The sequence below is a fragment of the Tasmannia lanceolata genome, unplaced genomic scaffold (genome assembly GCF_043159265.1).
Source record: "Tasmannia lanceolata isolate RefF3 unplaced genomic scaffold, GAP_Taslan_0.1 ptg000003l, whole genome shotgun sequence".
Lineage (NCBI taxonomy): Eukaryota > Viridiplantae > Streptophyta > Magnoliopsida > Canellales > Winteraceae > Tasmannia > Tasmannia lanceolata.
Genome location: NW_027518680.1, coordinates 61,279,717 through 61,305,000, shown reverse-complemented (window position 1 = coordinate 61,305,000; position 25,284 = coordinate 61,279,717). Strand labels below are relative to the sequence as shown.

The window sequence follows — 25,284 nt, the reverse complement described above, 5'->3', positions numbered from 1 at the left end:
ATTGATGCGGGTCGGGTAAAACCCGACCCAAGTTGCACTCACGTGTGGAGCCCCTCTTTTGGGTTGGCCGTACATGTGAATTTTTATTATCAATGAGTAGTGTTTTGAAAGATTTTATATGATGTGCGGCCGTATAAACCTCTTTTTTCAAAAAATGTACGTTATAGCCCACTCCATAGGATGATCCAACCCATCCAATTGTTGGGTCACAATGTAAATAGGTTGTGCCCCAAAAATTCATTTCCATTGGAGATTTCCATAATGTGCATTAACTTTATAGATCGGAGGGCCGGTTAGGGTCATCCTATGGAAATGATTTTTGGGCACAACCTATTTTACATTGTGACCCAACTATTGCTACTCAAATCTGGCCGAGTTCTGCAAGGGTGTCCCACTTTCTGTTTCGTCGGGCAAATGAAAGTTGAAATGGGAGACAGGGAACCCTTCGATACTCAAATCAGATAGAAGCACTAGAATGAGTGCTGAACACAAAAGGGGAGAGAGTAGTGAGGAACGAAGGGCCATTAGGTGGGCAAGGGGATATGTGCATTTGGGGGGGATGGGTGTCCTCTTGTGCACTAATGGTAATGGTTGAAATCGAATCCCCTCGACCTCTTGGATGTGGAGTGGAGGGTTCCCTTTTATGGGTGGAGGTTCTATGTACTCGCAAGTGTGATGTGGTAAGGTGATGATTGTTGGTTTAGGCGCCGGCGTTGGCATCATACGATGAGTCAAAGGTGGCAAATCGAGGATGTGAAGTGACAGGTGAGTTGTTGCCCTCGATGGCGGCAAATAGATACTGGAATCTTGTACTACAGCAATAGGATGCTTGGATCCTTTACCGTTTGTCTCTAGTGATGGCGCAATGTGACATTGCCCGATCTCTCAAGTTAGTCGAAGCAAGTTGGAAGGTGATGATGTCATGAAGGGGACTTCCAAGAGGTCCTCCTCCTGTTCGAGGGCGAGCGCCGTGAGGAGTCACTCTTGTGGAGGCCTTCTTATGTAGGACAATAGATCAATATCTTTTCTTTCTTTTATTAGAGCATCTTTAATTAGTAGGAATCTAGGTATCAAATTCTAGACTATTCTTAACTTTCCATTTTATTGTATTTCTAGCACTTTCTAGGCTAGTGTGGCATTTTCCATTTTTTGCTTGTCATTAGCTTGGGTAAGAAATAATGTGGCCTATAAATATAGGTGGTGGGATCTTGTATGAGTCATCTTGATATTGAATAAAACTTTAAGTTCTTATTTTCTCTTGTGGATTCAAGAGTGTTTTTTCATTAAAGAAGGCGGTGTTCTTCTTCTATGAGTTGAAGACGGTGTTCTTCGCATTTCTGCACGCTTCCGCCCGTGTTAGTTGGTATCAGAGTGAGGTCTCTCATCGGATCGAACCTGCTTGCATTCACCATCAAACACCATCAAGGAGGCTTGGATTTATGATGTGGCTTTCCCGCACAAGCAAGTTGTCCCGATCTTTATCCATGTTATGTTTTTCATCTTCTATCTGAACTACCATTCACCACCAAGAGAAGAAAAGAATAAAAAAGAACCATAAAAAAAAACCTACAGCCCAATTTTACCCACTTATTGATCTCTTTAATAGCCCTTTAACCCATCATAATTATTGAAGACATCCCTTGTCTTATCTTATTCCAACCTTGGATCATTCCCATACCTACCCCATCATTTCCAACTAGATACCCTCTTTACTTCTTAACATAAGATTTAACTCTCTTTTTGTCCCTTCCCAACAAATTTAATCACCCTTTCCCAAGTCACTTTCCTTTTGCTTAACCTACCATGGATTTATCTTTCGTTCCTCCCTTCTTTGGGTATGGAGATTGCGAGACAACGTGTTTAGCATGGATTGACGCAATTGAGGATGGTATAGATAAATACTGTTGGAATCACGTAGAGATGATTAAGTGTGCCAAAGTGACCGTGCTCTTCGTGCTAAATCCTTCTTGAAAAAGATAGAACGAGAACAATACAGATCGAGACAACCACCCTTCAGTTGTTGGTATGATGTACGAGATCTCTTTATCAGGGAATTCGCACCGGCTACGTATCAAGAGTCTTTGAAGATCTAGGCTATAATTAGGCGAGAGAAAGCCCAAAAAGCCCAGGACCGTACCAAGAAGATAGTTGCATGTCTCCTAATTCAAAAGACTTGGCGCATGTACCAGGCCAGGCGAGAATTTAAGAGGTACGTCAATTCTGCAATCAAGATTCAGAGCTGGTGGCGTCAAAAGATCGCCCGAGTTGATTACTTGTGCACAAAATACGCCACCAACATCATTCAGAGAGCCTGGAGAGTACGAATTATTCGTTGGAGCGCCGTGATGAAATTCTTAGTTGAAGCGCATCAGTCAGTGATGATAGACGAAGATTTATCCCATCTGTATGACAACCCCGTTCATATCGAGCAAAGTGAAGGATACGTTCTACCTCAACTACCCAGGATCAAAGAGTTTATTGAGGCCTTGATTTCTAGTCGAAACAAGCCCAACCTTCTGTCCACACATGCCGGATTACAAGGTAGATGGAAATATTTAATCCGATGGAAATGATTTCAATTCTAATTCAAAGCTAGCCATTCACCAGCGGAGATCTATTTCACAATAGGTCTAAATTTCAACATGTTCTCTCTATTTTTGTTTAAACTCGAGGACGAGTTTTCTTTAAGTTGGGAGGATCTGATGTAGGACAATAAATCAATATATTTTCTTTCTTTCATTAGAGGAGCTTTAATTAGTAGAAATCTAGGTATCAAATTCTAGACTATTCTTAACTTTCCATTTTATTGTATTTTTAGCACTTCTTAGGCTAGTGTGGAAATTTTCATTTTTTGCTTGTCATTAGCTTGGGTAAGAAGTAATGTGGCCTATTGTTAGCGGTGAAATCGGTATACCCGGTACCGACCTTAACAACCATTCCCTAACACACAACCTGGTCGATATAAACTCATATAAGGTACTAACGGTACCGACCCAACTGTCCCAACTAACAAGCCATTCATACAACTCTCTAGAATTGGCGCCGACTCTAAGAAAGAATCAGACACGACTGCAGAAATCCTGCCATTAAGCGATTAATCCGGGTCACCGTTACACCCAATGCGTTTCGTATATATTCAAAAGTTCCCGCCAAGACCACCACCCTCCATCTCCGCCCAGAATTCCAGGGAATCACACCTCCACGATTGTAACCACCGCCCATCACGCCCCACGTGGACAAAATCAAGGGCACGATTGGTGCCATGGGCTTCGTAGGTCTCCTCCCCTATAAAAAGGCGTCTACCCACTCAAGCAAGGGCATCGAATCCAATTCTCCTCCACTGGTCTGGTAACTTGTCTTGGCCCTCCTCCCATTCATCGTCCATTGTCTGTATTGCCCATCTCTGACTTGAGTGTCGAAGTGGCCGCCCGGAGCTACAACTCTGGGCCCATAGACGCTTTTTCTATGAGTACAAGATCACAAGCTCAACTAAGCTAGTACGTGCAGTCGGATTTTGGGCATCATCAGATTGCCACCATTTGTGGGACCTCGATGCCAAAATCTAAAGCTTCAAAAGCTCCCTCTCAACCTAACGATAGAATAGCGATGAGAAGCCAGACAAGTCAGCGGAACCAAGACCAACCAATAGAAGTAAGAAAAATGGGTGTTTCCGGCTAGATTCCAGTCACCATGACTGCTCTTAACTAGTTCACTCAACAGCTTGGAGATGTCGCTAACGCTCTCCAACAAGTACTGCAAAAGCTTCCTTCCCAACCGGCGGCTCCACCTCCACCCATGGTTTTGCCAGTTGAGGAAGTTTCTCCCGTCGATGTTGTGGAAAAAAGGGGCGAAACCCCCAGAATCGGAGATCCCGCCATCATCGACAAGGATCCGCGTCGATCACCTGCCCACCGCTGAATCACCGCCAAACGAATCGCCAACGTAGGCGCGACGACCCGGCAGCGGAACTAACACTTGCGAATTTCGCTCCCCAAATGCCTCCCCCCACTGTAAAAAGCCCGACTAGGAACGATCGCCCGAGAGAAAACTCCACTATCGTCGCCGATCTCCAGCGTTAGATAAAGGAACTCCAGCAACAGATGAAAGGACCATGCGACCCAGACCTCCTAGCGGAATGGGACAACGAGGTTGCCTCCCCATTTGTTCCGAGGATTGCCAATGCAGACATTGCGACGAACTTTGACATGCCCCGCCTTGATTTGTATGACAGAGCAACCGACCCTTTGGAGCTCCTCCGAACTTATCGGCGAGAAATGGTACTCAGAAATGCTTTAGATGCCACAATGTGCAAGGCCTTTTCCTCATATTTAAAGAAGGACGCGCAACTGGTACAGCCGGTTGAAGCCCAACTCCATCGAGATGTTTCATGAACTTGGGAAAGAATTTGCCACCTACTCTGTGAATAGTTGGCCCCGACAGAAGCCCGCTAACACTCTCTTGGCTCTAAGGCAAGGGCGAGACGAAACCCTTCGAAAATTCATTAGCTGGTTTCGTTCGGAACTTCATCAGATCAAGGAACCCAACTTCGACATGGTCTGCGCCGCTCTTCGCCATGCCATTCGGGACCGTGACATGAAAGTCTCCTTGAATGATCGATACATTAACAACGAGGAGTCATTTTCCATGGAAAGGGAGTCGAAGATCGCTCGGGGAGGAGAAAATTGGAAAGATGACTCTAGGACAGGACCGGGTCTCAAGCAGGCACGACATAATGACCGACCGAGTCACTGAGCTCCGATTCCTTCGTTTGAAAAAAGTTAACTATACCACGTTGAACACGACAGTGTCCAACATCTTGTATGAAATCTGAGACAGAGAACCCATACGCTGGCCCAAAAGAATGAGGAATACAGGAAAGAAGAAGAACTTTGAAAAATATTGTCACTATCGTCAAGACCACGGCCACACTACGGACAGCCGCTATCAGCTCAAGAATGAGATAGAAAGACTTGCGGGACTCGGTCGGATCTACCGATATCTCCAAAACCCGCCGAGAAATCAGCAACAACCTAAATCGGAGGTTCACCGACCCTCGGGCGAGCGTCGCTCCCCCGATCGCCACCACAAGGCAGAAAACAGTCACCAGAGAACACCGGATCAGGAGGCCAAAGCGCCCAAAATAGCGCGGAAATATTGATACCAGCTACGGCGGCCTCGCCTCTGGAGGACCAACCGAAGAAGGATGCGCCCTCTACACGGGGCAGAGGAGAATTACGGGAAGATAGAACGACCTCACGATGACGCTGTTGTAGTCCGCCTGGCTATTGCCAACTTCAACGTAAGCTGAATTCTGTTAGATATCGGAAGCTCCGTCAACATTCTCCACCAGAACGCCTTCGATGAGATGCATATCGACAAGGATCGCCTGGAGCCGGTCGACTGGTATATCTTTGGATTCTTCAGAGGGGAAATCAAGGTGCGGGGAAAGATCAAGCTACCCGTAACATTTGGGACCTACCCCATCCAACGAACTATCATGCAAACCTTCTTTGTGGTTCGTGTACCTTCGACCTACAATGGGATCATCGGTAGGCCGGCACTGAATGAACTGGGGAAGTGGTATCCACTTCCCACTTAAAGGTAAAATTTCCCACGAAGCACAGAGTTGGGGAAGTCAAGGGTGACCAAGAAAAGGCCCGCGTGTGCTACGCCACCTTGTTGAAGAAGAAGAAAGCTGCCAAAGAAACGTTCTCCATCGGAGGTCCCGACCCTCGAATCGAGGTGACGCGAGGGGAGCCGGTCGAGGAACTCATAAAGATTCCCCTTTTCTGGGGTCCAAGGAACAGACAGTCCAAATAGGTTCCCTCCTCTCAGGTAAGCCCAGGGCCGACCTTATCGAGTTTTTGAAAACTAACTCGGATGTCTTCGCTTGGTCCGCTTCAAATATGCAGGTAAGCCCAGACCCCTCCATTACTCTCCAAGCAGGTCCCGGGTGAAGACTTGTCATTGAACCTTGTTGTAGGGCCAGCCGCAGTAAGTTCTGTACTTGTTCGGCAAGAAGGAAAAATGGAACAACCCATCTACTACGTCAGTAGGGTACTCCATGATGACGAGACCCGGTACCAAGAAATAGAGAAATTCGCCTTTGCAGTTGTCATATCGGCAAGGAAGCTCCGGCCTTATTTTCAGGTGCACCCCATCACTGTTCTCACCGATCAACCCCATCGGGGCGACTAATCAACTAGACTATCGAATTAGGAGAATTTGACATTCAGGTAAAGCCCCGTCCAACAATCAAGTCCCAGGCCCTCGCGGATTTCATAGCAGAACGTACAGTACCGATAGAGGAGCCCGAAGGACAAAACGTCTCGGCCGAAGAACCAATCCCGACACCACTGGTCCCGGGTCATCCCTGGGGGTTGTATGTCGATGGTTCCGCCAACGCTGGGGGCAATGGCGCCGATTTAGTTTTGACAGGACCGGACAACCTTCTCGTGGAATATGCCTTGAAACTGGACTTCAAAGCATCCAATAACGAAGCAGAATATGAAGCTTTGCTCACCGGGATCGCCCTCGCCACAGAACTACATGCGGATCGACTCAGGGTTCATAGTGACTCGCAGCTCGTTGTTGGGCCGGTCAACGGTCTCTGCGAAGCCAAAGACGACAAGATGTAGAAGTACATAGAAAAGTTGCGTAATGAAATCTCCACCTTCCCAGAGTTTCAGATAATTCAGATCCCTAGAACCATGAATGCCCGGGCCGATGCCCTCTCCAAGATGGCATCATTAGGAATTATTGAGCCAGGCAATGTCTACACAGAAATCCTCTCCCGACCCAGCATAAAAAAAGAAGAAGTCTTCTAAATCGAAGAAGAGCCTAGCTGGATGGATCCGATACTCCAGTATTTGAAGGACAGTACTGGAGTATCGGATCCTATACCGAGCAAGATGCCTCAGATTTCATGAGGAAATATGAGCAATGTCAGAAGTTTGCGATGATACCGCGCCTTCCAGCTGTCCCCTACAAACCCATATCCAATCCGGTCTCATTCGCTATGTGGGGGATGGATTTGCTGGGGCCGTACCCAAATTCAACCAGAGGGCATCAAATGATGTATGTGGCTATCGAATATTTCACCAGGTGGGTGGAAGCCGAGGCAGTAAAAAGGATCACAAGGGACAGAGAACTTCTTTTACCATAACATCATCTGTCGGTTTGGAATACCCAGAGTCCTGGTCACCGACAATGGAACCCAGTTTGCGAGTAGGCAATTCAAAAACTTTTGCGGAAGGCTTGAAATCGAGCAAAGATTTACGTCGGTCGGTCATCCCCAGGCCAACGGACAAGTGGAGGTAACCAACCGAATACTCCTGCAGGGACTAAAGAAGCGAGTAGAAAACGCTCGAGGATTGTGGGTCGAAGAATTGCCAAATCTGCTTTGGGCCTACCGAACCACCCCCAGGACCGCAACAGACTTTTCATTGATAAACAGAACATTGCATTGAATTTTCAAAAAACAAAAAACAAAAAAACAAGAGGGCTAGACCCTCAGAGATCTTTTTCAGCCGGCTCTTCAATGGTGGGCTCGGTAGCAGGGGGCACAGAGAGGATCCCTCTCCGGGAGATGCGACCACATGTTCAGCTTCGTTTGGCTCGGTCGCATCGAAATCTTCTCCCTTGGAAAGATCAGTGCCAGGTGGTCCCTTCAGCTTTTCAATCGGAAATTCGGAGTCTAGGTCCTTAACTTGGGCCCGACACTCGACGAATCCCTTAGCTTTGTAGTCCAGAGCATACAGGGCCATGTCCTTCTCATATTCCGGGGACAAATTGAAATCTGCAATCGCCTTAGAACGAATCTCCCCATCGCGCTGGACAGTTTTCTCCAGCTCCTCAACCACTCGGGTCCGCGCCGCCTTTTCAGCCTCAAGCTCGGGTCGAGCGGTAGTGAGCAGATCGTTGATATACGCTGCGGTTCGTCATATGCCTTCTTATCTTTCGCCGCCTTATCCTCCGAAACTTTCCTGTCCTTGGCTGCTTGAACGTAAATGGCATAGTAACCATCCGCCCGTGACGCAGAAATAGCTCAAACATCGGACAACTGCAAAATGGAAAAAGCAGATGAAAACATCCCCCCTTCGACACCAAGTGATAAACAAAAAACACCAGCTACTTACCTTCTTTGCCAGGATAACCATCTCCCGGCTAAGTCCATTGGCCGAGGTCTTCTCCAGCTCCACCAAATCCTTGGGCAAGAGACTTGACATGGCCATCTCCAGGGCCACCCTCGGGTTATGAATCGCCGAGTCTTTGATACCGACCTTCCAATTGGGCTCAAAATAAGCCCCTTGTTGAAGAGCTTGTTCTTTCGGAAGACTCATCTTCCGGTTAAGAGAGTCCGGGTCCTATCACAACCCTCAATAGAAATGATGGTCGGAGCCGGGGTATCTAGTCACTTATCATTCAGGACTGGATCTGTCACAACCTTTGTCCTTTTACTAGGATTTTTTTCCACCGCCTCCATTGGCCGTTTACCTTTTGCGGCAATTTCTTGAGATTGGGCCATGACCACAGCCCCCTGAGAGTCGGTGGTCGTAGCCGTGGATTTTGCCGCCTTATTAGGCTTAGCAGCTCTCTCCCGTTTCTTTTGGGCCTCTTTCTCTGTCCTCTCCTTCAATGCTTGCTCCATTGCCGAGGCAGGGATCCCACCGCCCGATCCTTGAGGGGCCATTTTTGCAACAACAAAACAATTCAACGAATTAGAAGAGAGAACAATAACAAAGCAACACATGAAATAGAGGTGAAAGAGAATCACCATCTTGGTCGGTATCGACCCTCACCAATTCAACCTCCTCACCCTCATCTCCCTCACTCTCCTCCTCCTCCTCATCATCCTCATATTCTTCACCCGAATCCAACACCATGTTACTTAATGCAAACTCTACCAACTTTCGTTCGGACTTAAACTGCCGAACGTCAAATTTTACCTTCCCCGCCTCTACTCCCCTACCTACAACATCGTTAAAGACCAAAAAACTGAGCTCCTCAAGATGAGGGTCTAATTCCAATCTGTGCTTATCGGCCCTCCTCCAGTAGAAGGGGAACCTCCAACCCGCTGATTGAGGGGCCTTAACAAAAAAGAATTCGTTCTTCCACCATTTTATAGAAGATGGAATGTCACTACCGAGCATCAATGTCCGCCATTCGATTCCCCGGCCTCTTCCGGATGAAACGCTATTCCATGAGGCACATCAAGCTCGTGAAGATCCGCCGATTCCTGCGCGAGATGCCTGGCCTGAACTTCCATCGGTTGCAACCTTGAATCACTCTTATCCATCGTCAAAGCTGCTATCACAGGGGGATTGCTAGGTACCGAATCTGCTGCCTCATGCGGATTGTGAGGAGGCGTGGCGCCCAACTCACCGCCTCCCCTGGGACAACCTTGGGAGTCGGTACCTTCTTCTTTCGGGATGTCACTGACTTTTTCCTAGCAGACCCTGCTTTCTTCGGGACAGGGATGACCTCCTTATCCTTTTTTGCCCTTACCTTACACCTCTTCTCGGAAGGCGGTACCGGGACACTTTTGGCCTCCTCTTCCTCCAGTGGAATATTTGGGGAGGAAGATGACTCTGCTATTCTAACAGATTCTTCGGACGGGTTTTGGGAATCCGTATCCTCAAACATATTGGAAAAAAGAAGCAACGAAAGGAAATACAAGATTGAGGAAGAAAAATGCACCGGAACAAGCGAGGATTTGCTGGTAATACCGCCGGAGAAGACGAACCAGCACCGGAAATAGGTGAGAAACCTCGCCGGAAAAAGAAAAAACTTCTGCCGGTGACGAATAAAACCCTTCAAGAAGAAAACAACTTAAAAAGAGCCGGCGAAAGGAAGAAAGTGGAGAAAAAGATGTTAAGAACGAAAGGCGAAGGAGGAATTTCGCCGAAAAACCCTAAAACCCTCACCGGAAAAAAGAAAGAGAAGGGGAAAGGAAAGTAAAGGGAACGAGAGGGAGTGAAGGGCTTTTATAGACCTTTGGGCGGGAAACCAAAAGGTCATGTCCCACTGACATGAACTCTCGCGTGACATCGCTTCACTCGCTCATAGGGTTGCAACTTGGGTTAGGCGGGTCGGGTTTTGAAGAACCCAACCCTACCTGAGAAATATCTCGGGTCGGGTCGGTTCGATTTTTTTTCCGGAAAACCCACGATTCCCAAACCCGGCTCTACCCATGATAAATCTCGGGTCGGGTCGGGTTTTTTTACGTTGACACAATTTTTTAAGGAAAACTCTTGTTTGGCAAGGCAACTCAACTCATAGAAGTAGAAAAACTCAAGGATAGCAAACTCTTTAGCGCTTAACTAATAACTAGTCCAAAGAGAATAAATTGATGCATTACTAAATGAAAATGAAAATGATTTTACTCATATGAGATAAACAACAAACTATTTAGTGCATTAACTATTTAGTTGAAACTTGAAATCCTAGAGCTAGAGGGGGGAAATGAACAGAAGATGGAAAGAGTCCCTGTGATTGAGTACGTGCGTGAGCTTTACTTTTAAGTTTTCACTTTTAAAGTAACAAAGCTTTAGAAAAAAAAATACATATTATAACTTAAGTAACTCGGGTCGGGTCGGGCCCCTTCAAACCCAGCTCGACCCGAGATTCATGCGTGCTTTTGGATCGTTGACCTGGCTCGACCCGAAACCCGAGAAACATGAACCCAACCCAAGCTATTTTCGGGTCGGGTCGATGCTACCCGACCCAAGTTGCAGCCCTACTCGCGCATGTTTGTTGGAACCATAAATGTGCCGTTTCATCATCATGACTCAAAGTACCAAACCGCCATTACGCTGGGATCGAAGCGTCGCGACTCTCCCACCTGTCCTTTCGAAAGATCTCCGTATGACACGTCAATCTGCACCCGGCAATCTACAAGGCAAAATTTCCCTCAGTAGCGACGGTCGGTCAAAAGCATTCGAAAAAATCACCATGAACACTTTGCTTACGCTGTACCGATGTTCCCCACACGACGCATTAGAAAGGTCATACAGGAGGTATCCAGGACCCGGCACCGACTAACAAACAAGAAGCACATAGAGAGCAATCAATCTAAACACTCGCGTTGCTCGCCGTCCTACAAATATGCAACTACATCAAAGTCCTCACATCACTCGGTATAGACCAATGTAAGAGTTGCTACAAACACAACATGAGTTACACAAAGTTTTCTTTGTTATTTATTTACATATGGAAGAAGCTTTACAAAAGGAGGGCTTCTAGGCCAATTACAAAAAAAAAAAAGAAAAAGAAGAAGAAAGAAATGCACAACTAAGGCTCCACCGAGCTACAATCATTTACGAAAGATAAAAGAAGATCTAAATCTCCACCGAGCTACAGAAATATCGGACTCTTCCCATCACCATCTTGCTCCATCATGCCACGGCACCCACTTGGCACAATCTTCTTTGCTCCGGAAGGAAGCTTGATCCTTGTAGTGCCATTATCAGAATTTTGGTTGATAACGATGGCATAATCACCCGATCGGATCCTCTTCAGGATCTTCTTCAGGGTCTTCTTCGGGATCCTCCTCCAACGGATCTTCCTCTGGAAAAGCCTCTGGACTATGAGTTGGGGCACCGATCCTCACTCCATCTTCAGATTCTCCTTGCAGCTGGGTCTTCAAAACACCATTCTCCTCCTCCAGTTCCTCTACCCTTGCTTGAAGACGGAGAACCTCCGCCCCCATTTGGAGGAGGTGGTTGGCCACACCATACACCCTCTCCTTTGCGTGCTTCAGGCTTGAAATTGGCGGCGAAACTAGGGATTCCTTCAGGAGGAATGGCACCCCCGGGAACCGGAGAATCCTGATGGTCTCTGGGTTCGACTTTTCGCTTCTTATCACCCTGAGATTCGTGCCCCCTCTTCTCTCCTTCAACCGCCGGTGGTGCCATTGCCGGAATCATTGCAACTAGAACTACCATTTCTGGTGAACCAGTTCCCACCATCATCACCTTCTTCCCCTTCTGAGCTCCTCTTGTCCGCCTAGCCACCGATTCTCCAGCATAATCATAACGCCCCCTTTCCTCCTCCGACGGGGAGTTCACCTCCACCACCGGAATGTTTGCCGCCGGTTGGTTTCCATTACCTTGTCCTTGAGACATCACCGGCGAGATGAAGAAAGAGGGACGAAAAGGAAAATGGGAGAAGGGAAAATCTATGGCAAAGAAATGGTTTTTCCCCCACCTCTTATAACCACGTACGAGGCGTGAAAACCAGGCGGGATTTAATGATCCCGCTAGTTTTCGAAACCATGTAGCGGGAAAACCAGGCGAGAGTTTAATGATTTCGCCGATTTTCGAAATCCAAGGCGAGAAAAATGAGTGAAGACCAATGGGGAAGCGCGCCTCATTACTAACCATCCCATCGGGAATCTACAACCCATCAAGTGACACGACGCTTCAAATTTATTCCGAGTTCCCGCCAAGGACGCTTCAACTCCATCATCACCAGGCAGTCAATACAAATAAGTCAGTACCTGGCTACCTCTCAAAAGCTCAACTACTTCCTTGACCTGCATAACAGGACAAGAAAGTAGGCGGGTAGTATGTTAGGGGTAAAATCGGTATACCCGGTACCGACCCTAACAACCATTCCCTAAAGCACAAGCTGGTCGATATAAACTCATATAAGGTACTTAAGGTACCGACCCAACCGTCCCAACAAATAAGCCATTCATACAACTCTCCAGAATAGGTGTCGACTCTCAGAAAGAATCAAACATGACTGCAGAAATCCTGCCATTAAGCGATTAATCCAGGTCACTGTTACACCCAATGCGCTCTGAATACATTCAAAAGTTCCCGCCAAGACCACCACCCTCCATCTCCGCCCAGAATTCCAGGGAATCACGCCTCCACGATTGTAACCGCCGCCCATCACGCCCCACGTGGACAAAATCAAGGGCATGATTGGCACCATGGGATCGTGGGTCTCCTTCCCTATAAAAGGGCGTCTACACACTCAAGCAAGGGCATCGAATCCAATTCTCCTCCACTGGTCTGGTAACTTGTCTTGGCCCTTCTCCCATTCATCGTCCATTGTCTGTGTTGCCCATCTCTGGGTTGAGTGTCGAAGTGGCCGCCCAGAGCCACAACTTCGGGCCCACTAACGCTTTTTCTGTGAGCGCAGGATCATAGGCTCAACCAAGCTAGTACGTGCAGTCGGATTTTGGGCACCATCACCTATAAATATAGGTGGTGGGATCTTGTATGAGTCATCTTGAAATTGAATAAAAATTTAGGTTCTTATTTTCTCTTATGGATTCAAGAGTGTTTTTTCATTAAAGAAGGCGGTGTTCTTCTTCTACGAGTTGAAGACGGTGTTCTTTGCCTTTCCACATGCTTCTGCCTGCGTTACCTTCTGCCCTGTCGGCAGTTCGACTCATTGTTTTGCTTAGATGACGCAGCCGAGTGGGTTTGTCCTGCCTTCGTAGGTGTGGCCACGTGTCTGCATGCAGTTGGTAGTCTGGGTTTACCCACAACACCAACAAATGGACTGTATGGATCATCCCTACCGTACGAGTTTATATGGCCACACATCATATAAAATCTAGTGTTTTGAAATATCTCTTATACCATGTGAAACAACAATTACTCCACAAGCTTAAGCTGAGAGTTGTGTTATTTAATCATCTATTCTTCAACAGGTGCAGCAATTCAATTGGCCGCCTGTCTCTTACGTTACTCAGACCAGCCTTTCTTCTCCAGACTCCGAGGTTTTCCCAGGAATTCGCTTTTCAATACTCACAATGCGTCAAACCCAGATGTTTTTAATCAGAAGTTGGGAGCTCTGATGCAAAATCTTTCGGCTAAGGCTTGTTTTGATACATGGAAGATTGCAACAGGTATGGTAAGTTTGACAGATTTTGCCAAGATTTATGGTTTGATGGAATGCCGGAGAGATTTATCGGACAACGACTGTTACTCTTGCTTGCAAATGGGGATCAGTGACATTCCACTTTGCTGCAATCAAAGGATTGGTGGGCGGGTTTATAGCGAGTGTTGTTATTTAAGGTTCGAGTCGGAGCCATTTTTCCCGGCGACAGCTCCTCTTCCTTCATGGTCTGGCGACCAATCGGACCATTCGGATGCAACTGGTAATTGTTTTTCCTTTTCTGGAATCATGAAAGGTTGTTCTATTCCTAGGGGTGCAATTCGGGTCAGGTTCAACCCGATTTTGGCTCGGGTTGGGTTGGGAAAAGCCAACCCAATTTAATTTAGGGTTGGGTTAGGATTGAGGCCCTGGCAATCCGACCCGAACCTGACCTCTAATTTTATCTTTATTTTCTTTGGGTTATATTGTATTTTTCTATTTGGCCCTACCTGAATCCATCCCGATTTCATTAGATGGGTTGGGTTAGGGTTGAGAGATTTAGAGGCGGGTTGGATTAGGGTTAATCATCCTCAGCCCAAGGCACAGGTTAGGTTGGGTTAGGGTTGGCCTCAACCCAACCCAACCCGACGCTAGTTGCACTCCTATCTATTCCCTGAAAACAAAATCATCAACTAATTAGAGAGAAGTGCCTAATAAGTGATTTTCTAGGCAATTTTGCCGAAAGCCATTTCGTGGCTCACTACTGCATGAGAGAGCAGACAAATTAAACGAATAAGACAAAATTTGAGCTTCTCTACTGCAAAAATGAGCTGGGATTTGGCTTTTACACAAAATTGCCTAGCAAAGTGGGGATGAGTGTGGAAATAAATAATGGCACTCTTACAGTAGAAACTTTTATAGTGAGCATTTGGATTTCCGGAATTAAGCACTAGAATCGGCACCCTATTCTGATTCTGCCCGAATAGAATTAGATTATGGAAATGTTGGAATGGGCCGGGGGGGGGGGGGGGGGGGGGTCGTCGTGGGGTTGGTGGTGTTGTATTTGTTTCCAGCACAAGAGTAGCTATCCTTGGAGTGATGATGATAGCAAATTTAATGGACGAGTATAGAAATCTCAGGGCAGAGCTAAGATTTAAAATATTCCAGAAATAGCTCTCTCCCAACCATAGCTAGCAAAACTTAGTTTTAAATGGCATTTGTTTTTGGGAAATGATTTTAGCACTCTACAAGTTTGATATGTGGAGAGTTTTCGAGATTCTTCGTGCGTCCGTTCGATCCTCAGATAGTGTCTTTTCGTTGTACTCTTGGTCTGTTTCCTTATTCTTGTGATAAGGTTAGTATTTGTGAGTTGATTGTACTATCTTTATTATTCAAATAAACCGGTACGGGTCCACGCCAAATCCTAGCTTACCTACCAAAAAAAAGTTTGATATGTGGCGAAAGCTTCTTGTCTTTTAGTGTTTAATTGCCATTGTCAGAGCTTTTTGGGAACTCAAGAAGCTTTCCCACATATCAAACTAGTGGAGAGCTAAGATCATTTCCCTTTTTTTGTTATTAAAAAAATGGATAATTACATTTACACATCCACTTCCACCCCTATAGTTTAAAACGTGACAAATACACACTTCGTTAATCGCTCAATTCCCTACCACACTCGACTCGAGTAGCCTTGCGCTACCCTTTTTTATGTCTCGAGTCAATAGAGACTGAGGAGATTCAATTTGTTTAAGGTTTGCCCCCTCAGCTGAAGGTTCGCCCATAGATTGAAGGGTTAGGATGATCCGATGGAGCTGATTTTTTGGGCACATCCTATCTATGTCAGGACCCATCAAATAAACGCTTTGGATTATCCAAATAATGTGGGCCCATACCCGAATCCGAAGCGTTTGGTAGTGTTTGGATTCGGGTATGGGCCCACATTATTTGGATAATCCAAAGCGTTCATTTGATGGGTCCTGACATAGATAGGGTGTGCCCAAAAAACCAGCTCCATCGGAGCATCCTAACCCTTCAATCTATGGACGAACCTTCAGCTGAGGGGGCAAACCTTAAACAAATTGAAACTACAGGGGTGTATTTGTCACGTTTTAAACTATAAGGGTGGAAGTGGATGTGTCAGAAACTAGAGGGGGTGTAAATGTAATTATCCCTAAAAAAAACCATGTTTGGTAGGATCACCATCTACTAGTCCGTTTAAAACTTAATTTTATGCAAAAACTCCGTTCTTCTAGTAAAACACATTTTTTGGCCAACTTTTCAACTTTACCCTCACTATATTTTGTAAATGACAAATTCTAAACGTATTAAATGTTTTTTCTTGTGCTTCCTTTACTTAAACATTTTTTACTTGCTTTTCTTATCTAACAACAATTCAATACTCATTAACTCTTTTTATCAAAAGATCCCTTGCAAATCAGAGTTTTTTTCTTGTTTGTGCAAGAAATAAAAGCACAATGAGAATGCTTCAAATTATCTGCATCCTTATGGCTATCACATTGGTTCTTACATCCACTATTTGCACTTTCTTATTGAGGAGAAAGAAAGCAAGCAATAAAGATGGTGAATATCTTGCAATATAAGTATTTTCTTCATACATAGGCCATGTTTGGCAGCCATGACTTTTTTTTTCCAGAGAGTATTAGTTTTCCATGTAGGGAGAGAGGGGTAGAAAAAGGGGGAGGGATAGAATTTGAGAAGGGAGGAGCTAGGAGATGGTGCTAAGTGGCTTAAAAATAGGTACAATAAAACTCTATTCTGACTAGAGTTTTTCTTTTCCCTGATTTTCAACCACTTCTCACCCTCTTCTCACTCATGCCTCATCAATTTCTCCCTCGATCTCCCACCACTAGATAAACTAATATTCTGGAAAAATTCTTCATGGCTGCCGAACATGGCCTAATTAACTAGCTAGGTTTTATAATTGGATCCAAATAGTCCATCATCATCATCGATCTTTTTCTTCTTCTTCATCAACTTTTTTTGCTGCGCAAAACATGTTACAAGATCAACAAAAGGGCGGAAAATTCATCACTTTGTAGGTCATAATTTGCTTAAAATTTGTTTTGTGTTCTAGGCGGACGAGTTGGAGGGGATAATGATGCCACGGAATCACTAATATTTGATTTGGAGACACTCCAAGCAGCCACAGATAACTTCGTTGACATTAATAAGCTTGGAGAAGGAGGATTTGGAACTGTTTACAAGGTACGGCCACAGGGCGGACCCAAAATTTTTATTAATACTTAAAAGAACGATACACTGGTATTGAGAAACTCATCTAGAAGGGATTCAAAACTAATGCTAAATAAAAATTGAAATATGATTAAGGAAAAACCATCATCCTCAGATTGAGCAAGGTCAATCTATCACATACTTACTATGTTGCATGGATTCTTTCCCTCCCTATACCGAATCCGTGTCAACACGTCTCCACATGCGAATCGGACATGGATTCACTTGGAACACACCTAGATTCTTGTCGTAACCGTGTCCCGCATTAATCCTGTTTTTTTTTTTTCGGGAGAATTCGATTCATCGTTGTCTCTTTTCCACACGAATTCTGTTTTTTTTTTCGGATGAATCCGATTCATCGTTGTCTCTTTTAAAATGTGAATCCTGTATATTTTCTCTTTAAATGTGTTTTCTTAACATTTTTTTTATATGAAAACCCTAGTGCACAACCCCTTCTTCGACTCTCTTAATACAAAACTCGCAATGACCCTCTATCCTCAAATTTTTCATGAATCCTACTTTTGGGGGCTTGCCGAACCCAAGATCTCGAATCCGTGTCGGATCCCGACACGTGAATCCGAATCCATGCAACATGGCATACTTAAAAGAGCGATACACTGTTTACTAGGAGGATTTGGAGTTGTGTTCTTAAATTAAAGTTACTTAAATTTTCTTAATTTTTTTTTACCAGGGAAAGCTATTGAACGGGCAGGAAATAGCAGTGAAACGGCTTTTAAGAAGATATAGGCAAGGAATGGATGAGTTGAGAAACGAAGTAGCTTTAGTTGCGAAGCTTCAGCACAAGAACCTTGTAAGGTTGTTGGGTTGCTGCCTACAAGGTCAAGAAGAGCTGCTTGTCTACGAATACATGCCAAACAAAAGCCTTGACACCTTTCTATTTGGTAATTAGTATCTCCAAACTTACATATATAGCTCATTTCCCAAGCATTGAAAACCCTGATTTATTGACTTCCATGATGATTGAAGCTAGTTTTTGAGTTGTTATATGGTGCATGTGTGTGCTTTCAAGGAAAAATATGTGCATGAAGAAGTATATGTGGTAGGTCACTTGTGTAGAAAATTGATGGACCAAATACAATCAAATAGTATGCAAATGAAAAAGGAAAAAAAATAACTACACACAGAGAAAATATTTATGGGGTTCGGCATAAAAGCCTACATCTATGGGTGAGATCATGATCTTCCACTGCAAGGATGCAACGATATAAAGATTACAATGAGATTAACCTGAAACATAATCTAATTGTTACCCTTTACTCTATAAGCCAAACCAAGATCATACACTTCTCTTCGCCGAGGGAAAAATTTATGCTCCCACCATATTCTCATCATAAGACAAAACCAAGAGAAAAACCCTCACAAAAACCGCTAACTGCATAGTTTTGCTTGTATGTGTTGGGAGTTTCTCCTAAAAAATCTATAGTTATCCTAGCTAGTCAAGCTAAAAAAAATCATAAAAAAATCTCATTTAGTTAACAAGACGTGTTTCGCAACACTCTCTGTCTTGGTCCGTTTCAGTCACATGAAGATCAACTATATTGTACGCTCTCAAGAACATAACTTCATACCTCTTGTAGGCATCCACCCCATTCTACGTGGTAGGCCGCCAAATATCAACATCTAGTGATATTAGCCATGTTTAAACAATGCTTGTAATTGCCTCAGTATATGTTATACATAAGAAAATGGTTCCTGAAGTGGCGCTAGCAGTGGCTTATATGAGGTGGCGCTCACAAAACATAGGGGGCCACTTTGTTTGGATGATCCAAAGCATTCATTTGATAGGACCTCACATAGATAGGGTGTGCCCAAAAATCAACTTCATAGGATCATCCTAACCCTTCCATTTGTGGAGGTTAAAATGGATGGGGATAAAACCTCCATAGATCTAAACCTCCACAAATGGAAGGGTTAGGATGATCCTATGGACCTAATTTTTTGTGGGCACCCTATCTATGTGAGGGTCTATCAAATGAATGCTTTGGATCATCCAAACAAAGTGGGCCCCCTATGTTTTGTGAGCGCCACCTCAGGATCTGTTTACTCATATATGTATATATATTTTCTTTAAGTGAATAATTCTACCTGCCGCTCACTCACTTATCATGTGATGTCTCACATAAATATATTTAGCCCTAGCATGACAAACTTAATTCTTCTCATAATATATCACACACAGCTGCCACAAATCAACAAGATGCTTCCCTACTTCATGTTGGGATTTATGGCATTTTGTGTGTCCTTGCCATAGTTTGAAATTTCGACCAAAATTCGAAATTTCGGACCGATCAACACTGAAACCACAATGTTCTGAAACCGAAATTCCCGAAACGTACCAAATTTTGGTCAAAATTTTAGAAATTTCGGTCGAAATTGGAATTTAATAATAATATTTTATTCCTTTATGGAATTTCAGCCGAAATTACCAGCCGAAATTTCGGGAGAAAAATCCAGGATTTTGTTGACTTGTACCAAATTTCGACCGAAATTTTGGGATTTTGGCGGAAATTTCGGTTTCAGTGAATCCCGAAATTATAAGCGAAACCGAAATTTAAAACCTTGGTCCTTGCAACACCATTTCATTGCCTCATTATCTAATTTCCTTCTAATGCCGGCTGTGTATACGTACAAGGTGTCCAATCCCAACCCCAACCGTGAACATTCTAGGCCTGCAAAAAACTGGAACGTCATATCTCCTTGCCATATATTCTCTATGTGCATGGCCTATCCTACGATGCTACCTAAAGACAAACATATGTAAAGAAGCATGTCACATACTCCAAAAATTTCGAAATAGATGTCATGAAACAATCAATTTATTCATTAATAATAAATTCAATACAACTAGAATTGACTTTTAGGGCATACACTCTAACACCACTCCCTGGTAACGGTTCAAAATGTACAATCTCTGGGATTGGAGATTGGAAGAGAACCATCGAACTCATGGTTGAACAGGGAGTGGATCATAAGTGGTCGGCACTTTCTGCAGGTTGGCAATTCATATTCTTTAAATCCATCAATCGATATTCCACTGCACACATGAATCGAGGTACGCTTTCTCACTTTTGGGTCCTAACACTTCAGGCCCATATCACAACCGATTTGGTCAACCAAATAGCCTCATCTGTAATCTCACATGTCGTCATGTACTCTACCTCCTCTCTGATACCTTCGAATGACATAATGTAGTAGACCTCCTCTTGTATAAGTCTCTTGCAGAGTCAACCTTCACTTATCCTACTAGACGTGTAGAAGACCAGAAGTACAATACCGATCAAACATAGCTCCAAGATACACTCTTCCTTTCAATCATCCAAGAATCCTACTTCACTGCATTCCAATCCACTAACATGGTCAGCTAGGGTTGTTCGTTCAGTTATAACCGAACCGAACCGAATAGACCGAAATTTGATAACCGAAATAATTTCAGTTATCAAATTTCGATAACCGAACAGAAATTTCTAAAAACCGAACCGAAACTAAACCGATTAAAAATTCGGTTATTCGGTTAGTGGGAGAAAAAGAGGGAAAAAGCAAAATCTCGGTTTGGATCGGAGGGCTAGGATCATCCTATCGAAATGATTTTTTGAGCACAACCTAATTAAGTTGTGATCAATCAAATGGACGGTTTTGATCATCATACAGAGTGCCCATATAACACTTTTTTTTGAAAAAATAATGGTTTTTATTATAATTTCGGTTATTCGGTTAACCGAAATTTTTTTTTGAGATAACCAAAACCGAATAACCGAATTTCCAAAAAAAAAAACCAAAACCAAACCAATTCGGTTATACCTGAATAATGAACACCCCTATGGTCAGCACAGTTAGTGAGCGTGTCACTCATGTCAGAGGCGTGCCCAATTGCCCCCACCATAGCACTAATTGCTTGGAGATGAGAGAGGGCCCTATTAGTGATCAATAAAACTTTATCAATATGTATTTAGCAACTAATAATTAACCTTATCACCTATATCAGTTTTCCCTTAAAAAAATTTTAGAGTTAAAAAAAAAAAATCCTTAGTCTTACACAATCTTTATGTTGGTTGGAGCATATACAATGATTCAATGGCTATTGGCTACATGGTTAGTAGTAGTTTCGTTTTTTTTATCAGACTGGCTTAGTTGAGCACACCTGAAATGATCTGCTTTAATTAGGCCATGTTTCGATTGCAGGAATTTTCTAAAAAAGTTTTAGAATAAAACTTTTTTCCAGAAATTACTACTTTTCCATTGTTGGTTATACATTAAAAAAAAAACTTGAACCAATTTTCAGTTCAAGTTTTATTTACAAGGACCTTCAATTTACTATGATATCCATCTAAATAAGTGATAACCATATCATTTTCCTCTAAATTGTGTAAAGTGGGAATGTTTTTCTGCCAGAAATGTTTTTCCTGCAATCCAAACAATGCTTTAACTGTACATCTACTTATAAATTTCCTTTTAAGAATTCAATGATGCTTAAGAATTATCTTTGAGAAGCCAACTTCAATGGGTCATTTTATTCCTCTATTTGGCTCCAATTCTTTCGACATAAAGTGGGTGTAAAATAAATTTTACCACCATTTTTCCATAAATTTTGTTTTACGCCTGTTTTACGTCGAAAGAAACAAAGCCTTTATTAATAATTTTATGTGGTTGGATAGATCCAATCAGATGTTTGCTGCTGGACTGGAAAAGTCGATACAAGATCATTGAAGGAATCGCTCGAGGGCTTCTTTATCTTCATGAAGATTCTCGACTCAAGATTATTCATAGAGATTTGAAAACTAGCAATATCTTGTTAGATGGAGACATGAATCCTAAAATTGCAGACTTCGGTTTGGCCAGGCTTTTTGGTGGAGACCAAACTCATGCAAGTACCAGTAGAATTGCAGGGACATTGTAAGTTGAGATTCAATCCCTTTCTTTCTCACATTGAATTTTGAATACAACCTAAGCAGTTTTTTTTTTTTTCCTTTGGGATCTGTTTCTTTCGACGAAAAATGGGCATAAAACAAATTTGACGCACATTTTTAAGTGGAAAAATGGCCGTAAAATTTGTCTTGCGCCTATTTTACTTTGAAAGAAATGGAGCCTTAGATAATCTTAAGTCTGCTTATTTCCTACAAATGAATATACTTAAAAACTCATCAGATTCTATCAAGGTTTTAAATTCGACCAAAATCCAAAGTTTCGGAACACGGAAACCAAAACGTTTCGAAACCGAAATCCCCGAAACGAAACAAATTTCGGTCTAAATTTCAATAAAATATTATTATTTTTATTTCTTTATGGAATTTCAGCCAAAATTTCGGGAGAAAAATCCGACATTTCATTAGCTTCAACCGAAAATTTGGGATTTCAGCCGAAATTTCAGTTTCGGTGAAGACCGAAATTATAGCCAAAACCGAAATTCAAAACCTTGATCAAGGCAACCTAGCTTCCTAACTTCCTACACTTTCCAAAGAAATTAAAACTAATACTAATTATCACATTAGAATAGAAACTTACTCTAAACCATATTAGAAACTCACTTTCCAAAACAATGACAAACCACAATTTCTAACTTCCTATTATTTCTACAAATCCAAAACCAATTTCCAAAATCAAATTAGAAGCTTATTACTCCTAATCAAAAGTAGAAACTTCTAAATTAGGGTCCTAGTTTAAACTAGGAAAGATCCATGTGTGGGCCTTCATGTCGCTCGCATTGAGCACGTTGCGTCGGCCTGGCCCTCCGACGCAGTGTAGGACCCTCAACACCCACAACCTTCTATTTACTGCAAAATAGTTTTAATCAATACAAGTTACACATTTTATGGATCAAAATGTAAACAATAGTAAATATATTTACAAAAAATTTGTACACTAATAGGAAAATATGATATTTTTTAGTCGAGTCAGTCATCACTCAATCAAGTGGACTTGACTCGACCCACTTTCGAGTCAGTTCGAGTTTTTAAGGTTTAAAATATGCTTTAAACATTTTCAGTGTGATAAACAAACACAATGAGACTTATTTGCCGATCATGCTCATTGTGTTTTTCCTTTAAGTTATGTTCTTGGGCAAAAACTTGTCTACAGTAAAAAAGAGTCAACTTGGGTGAATCAATGAAAAATGAGTTTTACATTAACTCAGGCACTGATCAAGAAGTTTCAAATAGTAGTTACTGACTTGGAAAAGGAAATTTTGGAATGTAATGCTTATCATTCTTTTTCAATAATCCAAACCCCAACTTACTTACCTAAAAAAGAAAAAAATAAAGAAAATTGAGAAAAATAAGCAAAAAGTAAAAAAATTTAAATTATTCTAAATAGTATGCGAATGCTTCTATCAAGAGCCACATTATATCCATATATGAGATTGAAAACTAAAAATTATCTTACTAAGCATTCAAGAAGAGGAAAGAAACATCATTTTGGTTGCTGATTGCATGCAGTGGATATATGGCACCGGAGTACGCCGTATACGGGAAATTCTCAACTCAATCAGATGTATTTAGCTTCGGGGTTTTGGTCTTAGAGATTGTGACTGGTCGAAAGAACGCCGGTTTCCATGAGTCTGATGGAGCTATTGATCTTCTAACCTATGTATGTATGAAACTTTATAATGTAATTTTATTGCTTAGGTATAATCTAAAAGGGAAGATTTACAATATTGATGGGATTTTGGCAGGCATGGCAGCATTGGACCGAAGGAATTGCTCATAAGCTGATCGATCGAAATTTGAATGAACAGTGCATAAGACAGGAGGTTTTGAGATGTGTTCTTATGGGACTACTATGTGTTCAGGGAGATGCAGCCGAAAGACCCACAATGTCAACAGTTGTTCTTATGCTCAACAGCTTCTCTTCAACTTTGCCAATTCCTTCACCTCCAGCATTTTTCATCGAGGGGAGTCAGATGGAGTCGGATGTGCTAAGAAATAATTCGGTAGTGAACGGAATGGAGTCTTCCGATCACTTCAATAGTAAGTTCAAACCGTATTCCTTGAATGAGGCGTCGATTACTGAATTAGACCCTCGTTAGGGAAAATGGGTACTAAACAAAAGTTCTGGTTTGATGTAGGACACTGTTTGTTATTTTCTGTAGATTTCTTATTTTCCTTTTTTTTTCTTAGTTCTATTTCTTATACAAGAGTCACAGTCTTAGTTGGATAACAGATAGAGCTTATCCTAATCCTAGTTGGATTGGAGATAGAGTTTGAAAGTCTATAAATATGGATGTGTATTGTATGTAGAAATCAAGTTTTCTCATTTAATAAAATTTCTTGCTCAGTATTTATCTTTTTCTTGTGGATTCAAGGATTCCTTCTTATTCCTTAGTGGATTCAAGGGTTTTTATCGAGGGAGACGACGCTATTCTTCAGAGGGTTGAAGACGGTGATCTTCGCCTCCTTTCTACACGTTTCCTCCACGTTAAGGTTTATAAATAGGCATTGAATTATTTGAGTAATATTCATTTAAGAAAATAAACATTTCAGTTAAATGCCTTCAAATCAACAAAGCATCTTTTGAGAAACTATTGTTTCCCTCCTTGGTTTCTAGTTTTAGTATTTTTCCTTTCTTTCCTGTCTATAGGCGTGAGAGATCAAGGCCAGGTAAGAATACTTCTAGTCTTAGTATTTTTCCTTTCTTTCCTGTTTAATGTCTATAGGCGTGAGAGATCAAGGCCAGGTAAGAATGCTTTGCATAGAGCATTGCGTGAGAGGCATGGGAGCAATGGAGCTTGAGGCATACTTGTCAAACTATGAGATACATATGAGAGAGAGAGAGAGAGAGAGAGAGAGAGAGAGAGAGAGAGAGAGAGAGAGAGAGAGAGAGAGAGATATGATGGATTCTCATTTAAGAATCCATAATGGATTTTGAAGTCAACACATGCATGCATGCATGCATACATACATACATACAAATGTGTATATGTCAGTCAAATGTTAAAATATGTAGCCATTTTGCAATTAATGTTGGCACTTGACATTACAAGGGAAATGTTATCAGCACTACTGTATTTTGATGAGGGCACTCCTCACCTAAAAAAGAAAAAAAATAATTAAAGGATTCAAGAAGAGGAAAGAAACATCATTTGGTTGCTGATTGCATGCAGTGGATATATGGGAAATTCTCAACTCAATCAGATGTATTTAGCTTCGGCGTTTTGGTCTTAGAGATTTTGACCGGTCGAAAGAA

General features: G+C 42.7%; 1 protein-coding gene across 2 annotated transcripts in view; it reads left to right on the top strand.

The window, feature by feature from the left end:
- The window catches only part of LOC143857994 (cysteine-rich receptor-like protein kinase 10), a 25,726-nt gene extending 1,346 nt beyond the window's left edge, over positions 1-24,380 (top strand). Inside the window, exons 1-6 of one of the 2 annotated variants that reach the window (XM_077368584.1) lie at positions 16,303-16,416; positions 16,931-17,061; positions 17,780-17,990; positions 21,762-21,999; positions 23,538-23,688; positions 23,774-24,380. In XM_077368584.1, coding sequence (XP_077224699.1) covers positions 16,311-16,416; positions 16,931-17,061; positions 17,780-17,990; positions 21,762-21,999; positions 23,538-23,688; positions 23,774-24,127 — 1,191 coding nt within the window. In that variant the 5' untranslated portion in view covers positions 16,303-16,310 and the 3' untranslated portion in view covers positions 24,128-24,380. Of the gene's footprint in view, positions 1-16,302; positions 16,417-16,930; positions 17,062-17,779; positions 17,991-21,761; positions 22,000-23,537; positions 23,689-23,773 lie in introns of those variants that run through there. The other variant, XM_077368576.1, reaches the window with a different exon arrangement.
- The last annotated feature ends 904 nt before the right edge of the window (positions 24,381-25,284 follow it).